Source organism: Halyomorpha halys, unplaced genomic scaffold (assembly GCF_000696795.3).
Source record: "Halyomorpha halys isolate HHAL.00 unplaced genomic scaffold, Hhal_1.1 Scaffold654.1, whole genome shotgun sequence".
NCBI classification, from domain to species: domain Eukaryota; kingdom Metazoa; phylum Arthropoda; class Insecta; order Hemiptera; family Pentatomidae; genus Halyomorpha; species Halyomorpha halys.
In genome coordinates, this window is record NW_027108478.1 from 202,574 (window position 1) to 214,942 (window position 12,369).

The window sequence follows — 12,369 nt, forward strand, 5'->3', positions numbered from 1 at the left end:
TGTTGTATGGTAGAATGAGATGTTCTAAATCCAAACTGGTGATCAGGAATAACATGATATGAATCAAGGATTGGATAAAGGCGTTTTAATATGAGTTTTTCTAGGATTTTGCCCATAATGGGCAGGAGCGAAATAGGACGGTAGGAAGATGGAAAAAAAAAAAATAAATGGATAAACATAAACTTACAACTAACAAAATTAAAAGTCACTTGGAAAGTTTCCAAAAAAAATTAACCTAAATAGAAACCAAAATTTTGGCCTTTAACACTGCCCACTAGACTGTTTCGATTTCTTAATCTCGCTGATCATCATAAATATGTCCTATGGGGCCCACCATCCTCCTCCAAATGTCTTCTTTAATCTTTCCTTGATAGCTCTTCTAGGGGTCTCTACGTCTGCCTGAATGTGGTTGAGAATGCTGCTCTTTACTCTGCAGACGACTGCTGCTTTTAATGCCACCACATCTTCACTATTGAATAGAATTTTGATAGACTTTGCTTTCAATTTGGCTTATAAGTTGGTCAACCCCTTGCTCAATTATCACATTTCTCCGGTAAACCGTTCGAGGTCAAAAACGGCCTTCCTAAGTCTTGGGCAGTTATCATGTGCTCTATGATCCATTCCAGTGTCATTGTGTGGGCCTCTGCAAGAGAGACAGCTGGTAGTGGAGGAATCTCCAGGGGTGGAGGATTCTCCTCTGTGGGAGGGATGTTTTCGACCCTGTTTTGATTTAAAGCTTTTAGGTTCAAGACCGCTTGGCTGACGATCCCATTGGTAGTCATTATTTATAAAAATGAGAGAAAAAAAATTGAAAGATGACAAAACGACAACAAAAAAAATTCTTGAAAATAGAAATTACTCTGGTATCTAGAGTTTCTGGGTTTCGGCACCAGTTAAACGTTTGTGAGCACAAACACTAAAAAAGAGAAAAGGGAGAGAGAAATGACCAACTCAGTTGTTACTGAGTCCAGTTCGGCTCTATATATACATTCAAATCAGCTGATCGATTCGATTAGCTGATATTGGAGTAACACCTGACTGTAACTCATATATACAATGTATACTTATGAAGCAGTTACAATCTTTTTTTAGTAGATCACACTTAAAGGAGTTTAGATCTACAATTAAAATTATTATTTTTTTTTGAGATGTTTTATTTGTTTACATGATCTTTTTGATATACTTGATATTATTATTCATTCTATCTTTTGAGTATGACTTATTTGCTTCCTACATTGAAAATTTTATATTGCTGTAAAACCTTCCTATTTGTGTTTTATTTCTTTATAATAAATATTGTATTTACTTCATGTATGTATGTTTTTTTTCAGTGGGCTCACCTCTGCCAAAAGTTGTTTTGATAGATTTGAGGTCAGGCAACATCACATCTACAGCTCCATATCATCCGACAGGTGTTCTATCAGTATCTTGGTGTGGTATAAATGAGAATTTATTAGCCACAGCTGGAGAAAATGGAGTTGTTTTTTGGGATGTCAGGCACTTTAGAAAACCAATGTATGTCAATGGTGATAATTGTGGTGGTGGTGGTATTCTTCCAAATTTTGAAATCATACCATCTAGTGATAAGGTTGTCCTTTTAAACCCGGATAAAACTTTGACCATATGGAATGCTCATAAACTTTGTAAAAATGCCTATTTTGGTCCATTCAATGATATTCCTTATAATATTAGGATTAGGTATAAATTTTCCATCAGTGGTGGGTCTGAGCCAGGCATATTATTCATGCCTGAAAACCAAGATATAGGTGTATACGACTTCAAAACTATGGATATGTTGTGTTCACTACAACTCGGGCATGTCATGCCTATTCAAACAATATGTTTTAATAACTATCGATCCCAATTATTTTCCAGTTCACTGGATGGTAGTCTTGGCTGGATTCCGAAGCCCCTGCTTTGGGACCGATGTTGGGTAAATTAATTAGTTTTTTTTAAAATCATATAAAGAAATTTATTTGTTCAGAATTTATATAAAAATTCACTTGTGTGTGCATGTAAATGTTTTTCTTTGATTTAACATCTGATTTCTGACTCTCCATTTTTTCGCACGATTTAATATTAGTAAAAATGACTGATATTTGTTGATTAATTTAAGATGTCTTCCAATGAGGATATTAATTTCTTTAATATTAAGATTTTTAGGGTGATTGGGTCCACCCTAAAAGAATATATTGCAGTATTTAAAATTTATTAAAATAATTATAAGAATTTAAATTGTTTTTATTATTCTGAGGTCTAAAATGATAAATATAAACACAGTGTTTTCAAATTTTTCTGTTGTAATCATTCTTATTGAAATTTTTTTTAAATTTATTTATTGATGTTTACAACTGTATAAAAAATACAACAAGTAAATTTGATCATAATGACATAATGATAATGATATGATGCAGCATGTAAAGAAACTACCCAGTAGTAGAACTCTAAAAACATTTTACAATATAAGGTCACGAGGCCATCTTCTTTTCAGGCACCTCGGATGATTGCCAGTAATGGAACTAGTGGGTTTGGGTGGTTAGGGAGTTTATAATGGAAGGAATGATATCTGGTTCAGGCTAGATTGATTACAAATGAATATTTAGGTCTTTATGTATGGTTTTATTAGCAATGAAATAAGGAGCATTGAGGATTTTATGAAGGATTTTGGATTGTAAGGATTGGAGGAATTCGAAAGTTTAGTGGAGCCCCAAAGCTTAACACCGTATGTCCAGATACCCTTATTATTGTTATATAGATCAGCCTTATGTACTGAGTTGTAAGTAGTCAAACGGTCTAATTGTCTAGTAAGTGCTGTAATAGTCGGAATCTGTGTGCAGTTTCCTGTCTTTTCAGTCTTGTGTGAGGATTCCAGGTTAGTCGTTTGTCAAGATTTAGCCCAGATAACGAATCTGTTCTACAGGGGTAAGAGCCACATTATTAAAGTATACTGTAGGGCAGTCGGCAGGTTTACAACGAAGAGTAAATATGATTTGATGGGATTTATTTTTATCCTCCAATTTCGACACCATTCTTCGAGGATTGTGATATAGGACTGGAGAGTTTGGGATTGAATCAAAGGGTTATTACTAAATGTGAGGACACATGTATCATCAGCATTATTGAAAAATAAGTTAAATATTCTATAGGGCTCATTTTTCCAAAATTTAAATAATCCCAATTCAAAATTTTCGAAACGTACGCCTTATAGGTTCTATCCCCTAAATTAGAGATGAATTCATCCAAAAACACTTGAAAACTACTAAATTTATTTTGATTTATTAAATACCATCAATAAGCAGACTCTAAAATATATGACTTAATTAGTTCCTCAATTTCTTCCCACGTCATGTACAATTTTATTTGTGCTTTTAATTTCAACATTGTTTTCAAATGGATTTTCCTGCATATTATCTCTAAATTTTAATTTTTTAACACTTCCTGCTTTTAATAATGTTCCCTGGGTTATTTTTCCCCAAACACTTGTATGTTGGCTCTCGTTTACTTCCTTACTCAGCTAACAAATTTTTTGTTTCATTTTCTTCTATACAGTACCCATTAAATTTTTCAAATAATTCAATGTTTTGTTTGGTTTATATTACCGTTAAATTTGTTTCAACTTCTTAAATTTTTTATTTTATTTATTCTCTAACCCTGTTAATCCAACCCTGCAATTTTTGTGTAACTATATTAGTTGCTTTAATTTGATTTACTAAATTTTACTTGCTTTAATTGAATTTTGCTCAACAAGATCATTTGTTGAAACATGGTTTTTGCATCAAAATTATCGTTATTTTTATTATTTAACTTTAAATCTGAATTTATTATCAGGGATGCATTTTAATAACAATAAGTCAACCCTAGCCCTACCTCGGTCTCTAATATCCTGGGCAACCTTCATTTTCTTTTAAGACTGCCGCCACACCATTTGATTTTCCAAGAATCACATCTTTAGGATCCCTACTCCCCAGTTACCTCTACTTTATCCTCCATCATTTACTACTTAAGTTATAAAAAAACTTATTCAAATTTAACTCTTTCTACAGCTGTTTCCTGATTGCTTTGATCTAATTTGTAAAGAATTAGGCCACCTGTTGTGCAACAATTTATGTAATATTTAAAGTATGTCAAAATAATGATAAGAATTTTAACTTATTTTAGTATTATCATATTTAAAATATAGCTTTTGTAATCTTAGTCTTCTAGCTCTGTTTTAACAGTAAATTTTTGTACTCCTCATCAGCTATTGTTGTAACCCACATTTTTATGGATCTGAAAAATATGTTAATTGTAAGCAGCTTACAACACTTTAATTTTATATTTCCTGATCAGATGGGGATTACAACAATAAATAATGGAAAATTTTATGATTTTCCCTATTTTTGTGGTATTATTATATCAGTTTATTCCTGAGATATTATTTTATATTTCTACAACAAAATCTTGATTTCTAAAAATTTGTGGGTTGCATTTTACCTTTCCACTGTTGATATTTATACAAACTTATAAATATGCAGTACTCAGTTTATAAAAATTGAGGTGCGGGAACTGTAACTGATATATGTGGAGGGATGAGAATATTCCTTTTGAATTTGGCTTTGACAGATCATTATTTATTCTATTAAATCAGCCATGGATCCACCTTGTGAGGTCAGAAGCCCTCCTGAGACTCACCCAGCCTCTTTAAAGTTTGTAAAAGGGGGTGGTTTAAAATAATTGAGTTATTCCTGAGTATTTATTAAATATTTAGAAAAATGCACTTACACCTATACAATTATTTGTTATGTATGCCAAAGAAGTGTTATGTTAAATAAATTTTGCTGTGATATAAAATTTAGTTAGTTAAGAGTTTTCTATAAATCAATTTTATCTGTCTGAGCATGCAAAACAATGCTCCTTGTATTCTAATTTGATGATATAGATCCTAAATATTACATTTTTGTTGTTGTGTTTTAAAATATATTGGAATAGTTTTAATCATTTCATTGGGTATACTTTTTTAATTGGTATGGAGTTTAAATTTTTATGTTATTATTTATGTATATTTATGTCATTATTTTATAAATTACATTTGCCAAATATATAATTAAGAGGTTTAATTAAGATAAGTTTATGTGATAAAATGTATATAAATTTAATTGAAGAATTCTTTCATTTATTAATTCACTGTTAACTGATGTTATCAAAGCATAGTAAACTGAATACATTCACCAAACATTGATTGTTATTTATACTTTTTTTGGTATTGTTATTGTCTAGAGTTAAAAGACTGATATTAATTCTATATATTCAAAGGTCACTAGGAAAGTTTTGCAATGTGAGTGATTTAATCATATGATGTGGATGTGGGGTTGGAACATGCCTGTTCCTGTTGTACCAGGAGTTTAAAAGAAAAAAAAATTGAGCTTGAAAACACTCCAAGATCAGGTAGTCCAGCTTCATCAGTGACCAAAGAAAACATTGCTGTTTGGATTGGATGCTCCCCAGCTTGGATGAAGTTCACAATGGTGAATTGTTTCAAATTTTGAACAGAATATTTGGCCAGCACTGAAATAGAACCACTAGAGTACCCTATCTACAGCCTAAATCAAGTTCCCTGATACTTTTCACTTTTCTCTCAGGTGAAAAACAGGCTGAAATGGTTACATTACACGAGTCATTGAGGACCTTTGTAGGGTTTGGGATGTGAAGTGTGCTCAAATCACAGAAGCAATATGGTGGGGTTACTTTGAAGTCTGGTTTAGAGAAATGGAGATGTGAATTTTTTGCAGTGAAACTATTTTGAAAACTTTTTAAAAATAAAATTGTATTGTAAAACTTTCCATGTGCCTTTTGTATTTTGACCAGTTCCTTAATCATAGGAAAGATAGTCTGTGATTTCAGCAAAATGTCTCTTTATTTTACACCAACTTTCATTTATTACAAAAAATTATAAAAAAAGCTCATTTTGCAGTTAAAGAAAAGAAAGGATGTCTAAAATGGTCTATGAAAGTTTGTGGAGAACATATAAAAAAATAATGTGTGCACATTGTACTTAAAATTATGATTACATTTATTCATGACTGAAAATCATTTATTATTTTTTATTAATACAAATATTTATTAATAATAACTTTTATTCTAAATTAAACTGTGATAATAATTATATGCCTATCAAAAGACTGAAAATGTTTACTTTCAATAAATACTTGTTTTTGAATTTTTTTTTTTTATTATTTTCCTTGTTACAAAATAATTTATTCAAAGTGAAATATAACATTTTTATGTAAGAGAAAGATAGCTTTTTTATTTTTTGAATTTATGATAAAATAGGCCTGGGCGGCCAAGGTTGTATATTAGCAATTCAAATTGAGGTTTTTAGTAGGTTAATGTGTGCTTGGCTTCATAGCCAATATTATTGTGTGGTCACTGATGGTCTACGCCAGTAACAAATTTTTTAGGACTGAAACAGTTGAGAAGTACCATTAAAATGTAGATAGAGTTTGTTAAAACAGGTTGGACTTGGCAGCTTACCCTGAGGTTGGCTGAACTAAAGATATTTAATTCTTGAGCACTGGAAAACATTAAAAGGTTAATACTTTATTTTAAATCAATCCCTACTTCAGAAATAGGTTTCCTGAATTTATCAAAACATGTTACCATTGTAGAATAATCATCAATAAAGTCTTAATAATATTTCTTCAGATTCACAATCATGAGCTTAACAAAAGATAGACGAGATTCATTCTGTTCAAGTTAAGTAATGTCATGCTAATGATGAAAATCTTATAACCAATGTCTTTAATCAAACTGACTCTATTTTAAAGCAACCTTCACAACTAAGCCGTTTGTCTTAGTAATTTTCATACAGATTGCTCAGCTTTCAATTTCAACTTAAGCAGGTAGTTGAAGTTGAAGGATTTTTTTTTTATTAAATTACAGTTTATGTCCCTGGTAATTATCCAATATCATAGAACTTACATGATTTAAATTTCTCAGACTAATGTGGTAGAAAGTAAGGTAATTAATTTTATTCTGTTCACATTTCTTTTTTTGAAATAAGTAATATTAAGACTGATTGTTTATTTGTTAACAAATGTTGATTCAAAAAGAAAAGTAAGGATTTTTAACAAGTTATTGAACTACTAAAAATAGATTTTTGGGATTTGTTAAAAGTTTTGAAAATTTTTAGGTTGTGGATAGTGAAAAATGTTCGGCAACCCTTACCTTAAAGAATGAAAATGTCTAAGAAAGATTATCCAAATTTTATGGTTTAAGGAGGAGAATTGTATGGTTTTTAAATATATTAAAAAAACAAATATCAGTATTCTTTTAAAATTTGTATTTCTCCCTTTTGTATAAAATACAATGTTTGAAAAACCAAAAAATGATGTTTTATTTAACCACTAGAAAACAAAAATAAATGAACATCCTTGTTTAAAAATTAAGGAATGTCATAAAATAGATAATTACTGTTTAAAATATATTTGCAAATAAATCACACTTAATATATTGTCTTTTTATGCATAAAGGTTATGAGCATGATTAACTTAAGAAATAGGTCTTCTGTACAATTTTTTTGACATTTGATTTTAGATTAGTGAATTATAAAAATAGCAAACAACACCCATTTATCTTATTATTTCAAATCACAATATATATGATAATAATTAGGAAAACATGAAATTGTATAAATAAATTAAATAAAAACATTTGCATATTTTTCAATGGTTTCTATTAAGGATTTTGGAATAATAAATTAAATAAAAAAATAAACTGGAGGTAATACACTGTGTTGTATGAATGAAAATATCTCATTAAATAAATTACTAAGGAAATTGATAAAAATTAGCTGACCCTTTTAGTGAATACTGTTTCTATTACTTTTTGAAAATTATTTGAAATTCTCATTGTTGTTACTTTTATTTTTTTATTGTTTCACCATTTAACTAATTCACAATTTATAATTTTTCATTTAGTAACCGGGTAAATGATAAAGTAGGTATGGCTTATTTCTTATGATAATGTAGTTTCATTTTGTATCTTAAAGTTTAGATTGTTCATCGGTTACATCTTGTTATTCTCCTCATCATATCACCACAAGTCCTGATTTTATGGACAACTTCTTCTTGCATAAGGTTGAAACACATTGCGATAAGGGCCATTCCAAGCATTAAGTACATTGAGCAAAAAATAAATCTAAAAAATAAGTAGTTAAATTGACGATAAATAAAACAGTAATTTTAATGAAAAATCATGAATTTTGAAATCCATACTTAATTTTATAAACAATAAAAAGCATAATATAAAATATGTATTTAATATACATCTAAAGAGATATAATGTGAATGTTTGAATTTTGTAATATATCATTATTGCATCCATTTGTCTTATATCTTATCTTGTATTTACCTTGTCATATTATTTTGTTCTAAAAACAGCCTCGACAATGGCTACAAATAATTAGAATCATGAGCTTATACTCCAAAAGTAATTCCCACCTGTATTTAATATCCATTAGACTGAATGTTTATTGGCTTATTGTTAATAAACAACTATGATATAGAAATAGCGGCAACAGATTCAAAATGGATTGGTGTTAGTAAAAGCACAGTAGCTACATATTTTTGCTAAGCAAATGCCAGTACTGCATTTTTACAATAGCAGTAATAAGACTTTAAAGTAAGTTTACTTACTATACAGTCAGACAGTATTAACTAGAAGTGAATGGATCACCTACTTTTAAGTTTAATCTAGTGCAAATGTGTCAAAACATAACTGAATTCAGTATTAATTCATTAGTGAATGAATTGAAAGTTAAAATTGATTAAATGGTAAGGAGAAGAAGTGAAACATTGACAAAAAAACATCAAATGGAATGCAGGTCACTACCTAAACCTAATGGAAGGAGTATAAGAGAGAGGATAAAAGCCTTAAGAAAAATTAAGCAAAAAAGGGGGGCCTTACTAAGATGGGCGTGTTAAGAGAGGAGTTGGGGCAAGATGGATGTGATCAACTCCACTATTTTTTATTTCTCTTTCTTTTGAAAGGAAAGGTTAGATATAGGGTTTATTTTTAGGTTTATAGGCAATCACTCTTAGGAAGTATGTCATCTTAAATTTTGAAAGGAAACACAATGTTAGCGGAACACGGTGTCTCGTGCCTGTTTAGTGCAGTCCATTTTTGTTTAAACATAGAAATCCATTTACAATGAATATATTTCACTTTTTTTATTAAGTTACTTATAACCATTAGTACCTCATCTGTATAATATCAATTTGACAAATTCACAAATTAATAATAAAATTTAGAGGTGAGCGATATTACAACTTTTGTTTAGTTTGGTGTATATTTTAATATCCTCTTCCTTCTTTAAATAGTTTAGTAAAATTGTTAATTAATCTAGAAGTAATTCTTATATAATATGTCTATAGATTCTAACGTAAAAAGTCCTGATAAGAACGATGGTGAAAAGTTGACCCTGGTGCTTCTTAGGTCTGATATGGTATTTTTTCTAAATGGCTGCTGAATATTTTGAGATATGAAAAATAGTAAAATATTAAGATTTTATTGAATTTGAAGCACTTTCAGTATGCCATAAAGTAGTTATTGATAATATTCTTCCAAAGTTTAGTCATTTTCATGATATTTGCGAAAATAAATTAACAAAATCACTTTTTCTCTCTTTTGGAAAACAAATATTACTTTTGGAAAAACTATGTCTCATGAATTTTTGAACATGCAGAAATATATTTAGGGTCGATTTGAAGTACATTTAATGGACTATAAAATAAGATATAATGACATTTCAGCTACTTGTAATAGATTAGGAGTTATAGGCTATTTTTATACATTACTATGGGTAAGGTATTTGAGAAAATCCTTTCCCTCAGGTTACAAGAGTTCACGGAGGGTATAAATGGATGGCCTCTCGAGGGCTCAATATGGGTTTCGTAAAGAGCTATCCACGGTAGATGCTGTTGGATTGGTAGTCGAGATAGCCCGTGCAGCAATTACAAGAGTAAGGTGGAGGAGAGGTGCTAAATGTTATGCAGCAATCATCACTCTAGATGTTTCTCTACTTCGTTGAGTAGTTTCTTACACATCAGTAATAGTTCTAAAGATTCATGCATGAATTATAATGATTGTTAATTTAATATGTCTTGTTTTGTGATAGAAGGAGGTACAATTAATGAACAATCTATATATTATTTATAAATTTATAGGGGCGTTAACAAGAGAGATTTGTACAATAACGGATCAACAGAATAATAAACTAGATAATATTTAACTACTAATAATAATCGTGTAATTTTTGTAAATTATTTATCTTTATTTATGTAATTAATTTATGACTTTATATATATATATATATATATATATAAAAAAGGAAAAGTAGCGATCGTGGACAACACTCACGCTCAGGTAGTTTTACCACTTAATATTTAATAAATGAAAACTGTAATTGAATCTATTTTTTTTTAAACTACCTGAGTTCAATGCCTTCGTCTTTTCTGATCATATCACCAGGTACAATATCTCCAAATCCAATAGTACTCAAGGAAATGAAGCAGAAATATGCACCATCAAGGAGTCCCCACTTTTCCCATTTACCAAATAAGATAGCTCCTCCATATACATATCTAAAACAATAAAATGTTTATGATAATGTTCCATTAGAGCAGCATCCTAGAAAGTTACATCTATTTACTTATGTAAATAATTATTTATAATGGTTTAGAACTATAACTATTCTTAAATATAGCCGACAACTTTATCTTAACCTCATTTAATGCCAAAAGCCTTCTTCCTTACATCCCCATTGACAAAGCCCTTCCTATTGTTGAAACGAACTGGATTATTATTCAATCTCATACCACGTTTAACCTCACCTCATTTCTTTCAGCTTTAGAACTTTGTTGTGATTCTGGTTACATGACTTTTCATGATTCATTTTACTACCAGATTTCCAGACTTTCCATGAGTAACTGCCTTGCTCCTGATATTTCTAATACTGTTCTTAATGACCTACTCGACTCCAGAATACTTCTATTCTCTCAAGACATAATTTTCGTCAAGAAGTACGTTGAATTCTTCCTTGTCCTCAATTCTGACAGAATCCCCGAAATTCTATCAGCCTATTACTCCTATTACCCTCGTCTTCGGTTTACTGTTGAACGTGAATTTGACCATTCCCTCCCACTTCTTGACTGACTTATTATCAGAAATCTCGATGGCTTCCTAACTACTGATTGGTATACCATACCTACCTATTCCGGCAGACTCCTTAACTATTTTTCTCCACACCCTTAGCACCAAAAAATCAATGATGCTATGAACCTTATACACCGATCCTTTGCTCTTTCTGACCCTCAGTATCACCTGACCAACATACAACGTATTAAGCAAAACTTATTTAACAACAATCTCCTAGATATGTGATTAACAAACCTTTTGACTCTTATGTTAACCCTGTTACCCTAGTTCTTCCTCTTATTAACTCTTCTCAACCTACTCCACCTCTTTTTCAGTACAAGTCCCTTCCGTATATCCTCTTTCTTTCTGAAAATATACAAAAATCCTTACGATCCACTATCTTACCCTACGTTTTGGCTTGAAGTCTTACAACAAAATTTCCTATCTTTTCTCTAATTGAAAAGACCCTGTTCCTTTGTTATACCGTTCCATGCGCTAGTTAGCAAATGAACATATGCTACTTCGTGTCCCACAATAGAGTGTATTTTCCAGTGAACTAAAATAAAAACAGTAGTGAAAAAACAGTCAGTGTAATATTAAGTGATACTGCTCACATGAGAACTAAATTATAGGTGAGTTGTCGCTTATTTATAAACTTTTAGTGAACTGTGTGTTTATATACAGAGACCACCCAGGAGACCCTCAAGAATTGACAAACCAGGAGTGTCCTTCGCTCAAATGACTGGAGAATCAGAGCTGGCAACTCAGGCCCTGCCGCAATCGTAACCTTCACCCCATTAACCTCAACCTCAATCCCAACATTCTCATCCCTCTGTTCCTCAAACCTCATCCACTTCCCAAAAGCCTAATTATTAGATACCTTGTATCCTAACTATCTCCATATCCCCAATTCCTGTACTACCTCCACCCTCATAAATAAGGGGCCCAGTAAACTGGAATTCCTTCCGCCGAATCTTAACAGACCAAACCGATCATAATGTTTCCCTAAAAACCCCTGAAAACCTATATGACGCAGTCCATTCCTTCACAAACCTTATCCAACAAGCTGTCTGGTCTGCCTCCTCACCCTATAATGTCCCCAGTAAACGCAAGACAAATCCTCTACCACAACATCTCAAAGACCTCATTCAAACCAAGCGCCAGTACAGAACATTATGGCAACGCACAAGACATCCT

General features: G+C 31.0%; 2 protein-coding genes across 3 annotated transcripts in view; one reads left to right on the forward strand and one right to left on the reverse strand.

The window, feature by feature from the left end:
- Positions 1–4,293, forward strand: part of LOC106685063 (DNA excision repair protein ERCC-8) — a 22,614-nt gene extending 18,321 nt beyond the window's left edge. Inside the window, exon 3 of the mRNA XM_014427545.2 lies at positions 1,332–4,293. Coding sequence (XP_014283031.1) covers positions 1,332–1,942 — 611 coding nt within the window. The 3' untranslated portion in view covers positions 1,943–4,293. The remainder of the gene's footprint in view (positions 1–1,331) is intronic.
- A 3,026-nt stretch (positions 4,294–7,319) lies between these two features.
- The window catches only part of sand (sandman), an 81,177-nt gene continuing 76,127 nt past the window's right edge, over positions 7,320–12,369 (reverse strand). The window contains exons 5-6 of one of the 2 annotated variants that reach the window (XM_067046823.1): positions 10,467–10,619; positions 7,320–8,175 (exon numbers count right to left, since the gene is read on the reverse strand). In XM_067046823.1, coding sequence (XP_066902924.1) covers positions 8,037–8,175; positions 10,467–10,619 — 292 coding nt within the window. In that variant the 3' untranslated portion in view covers positions 7,320–8,036. The remainder of the gene's footprint in view (positions 8,176–10,466; positions 10,620–12,369) is intronic. The other variant, XM_014427532.2, reaches the window with a different exon arrangement.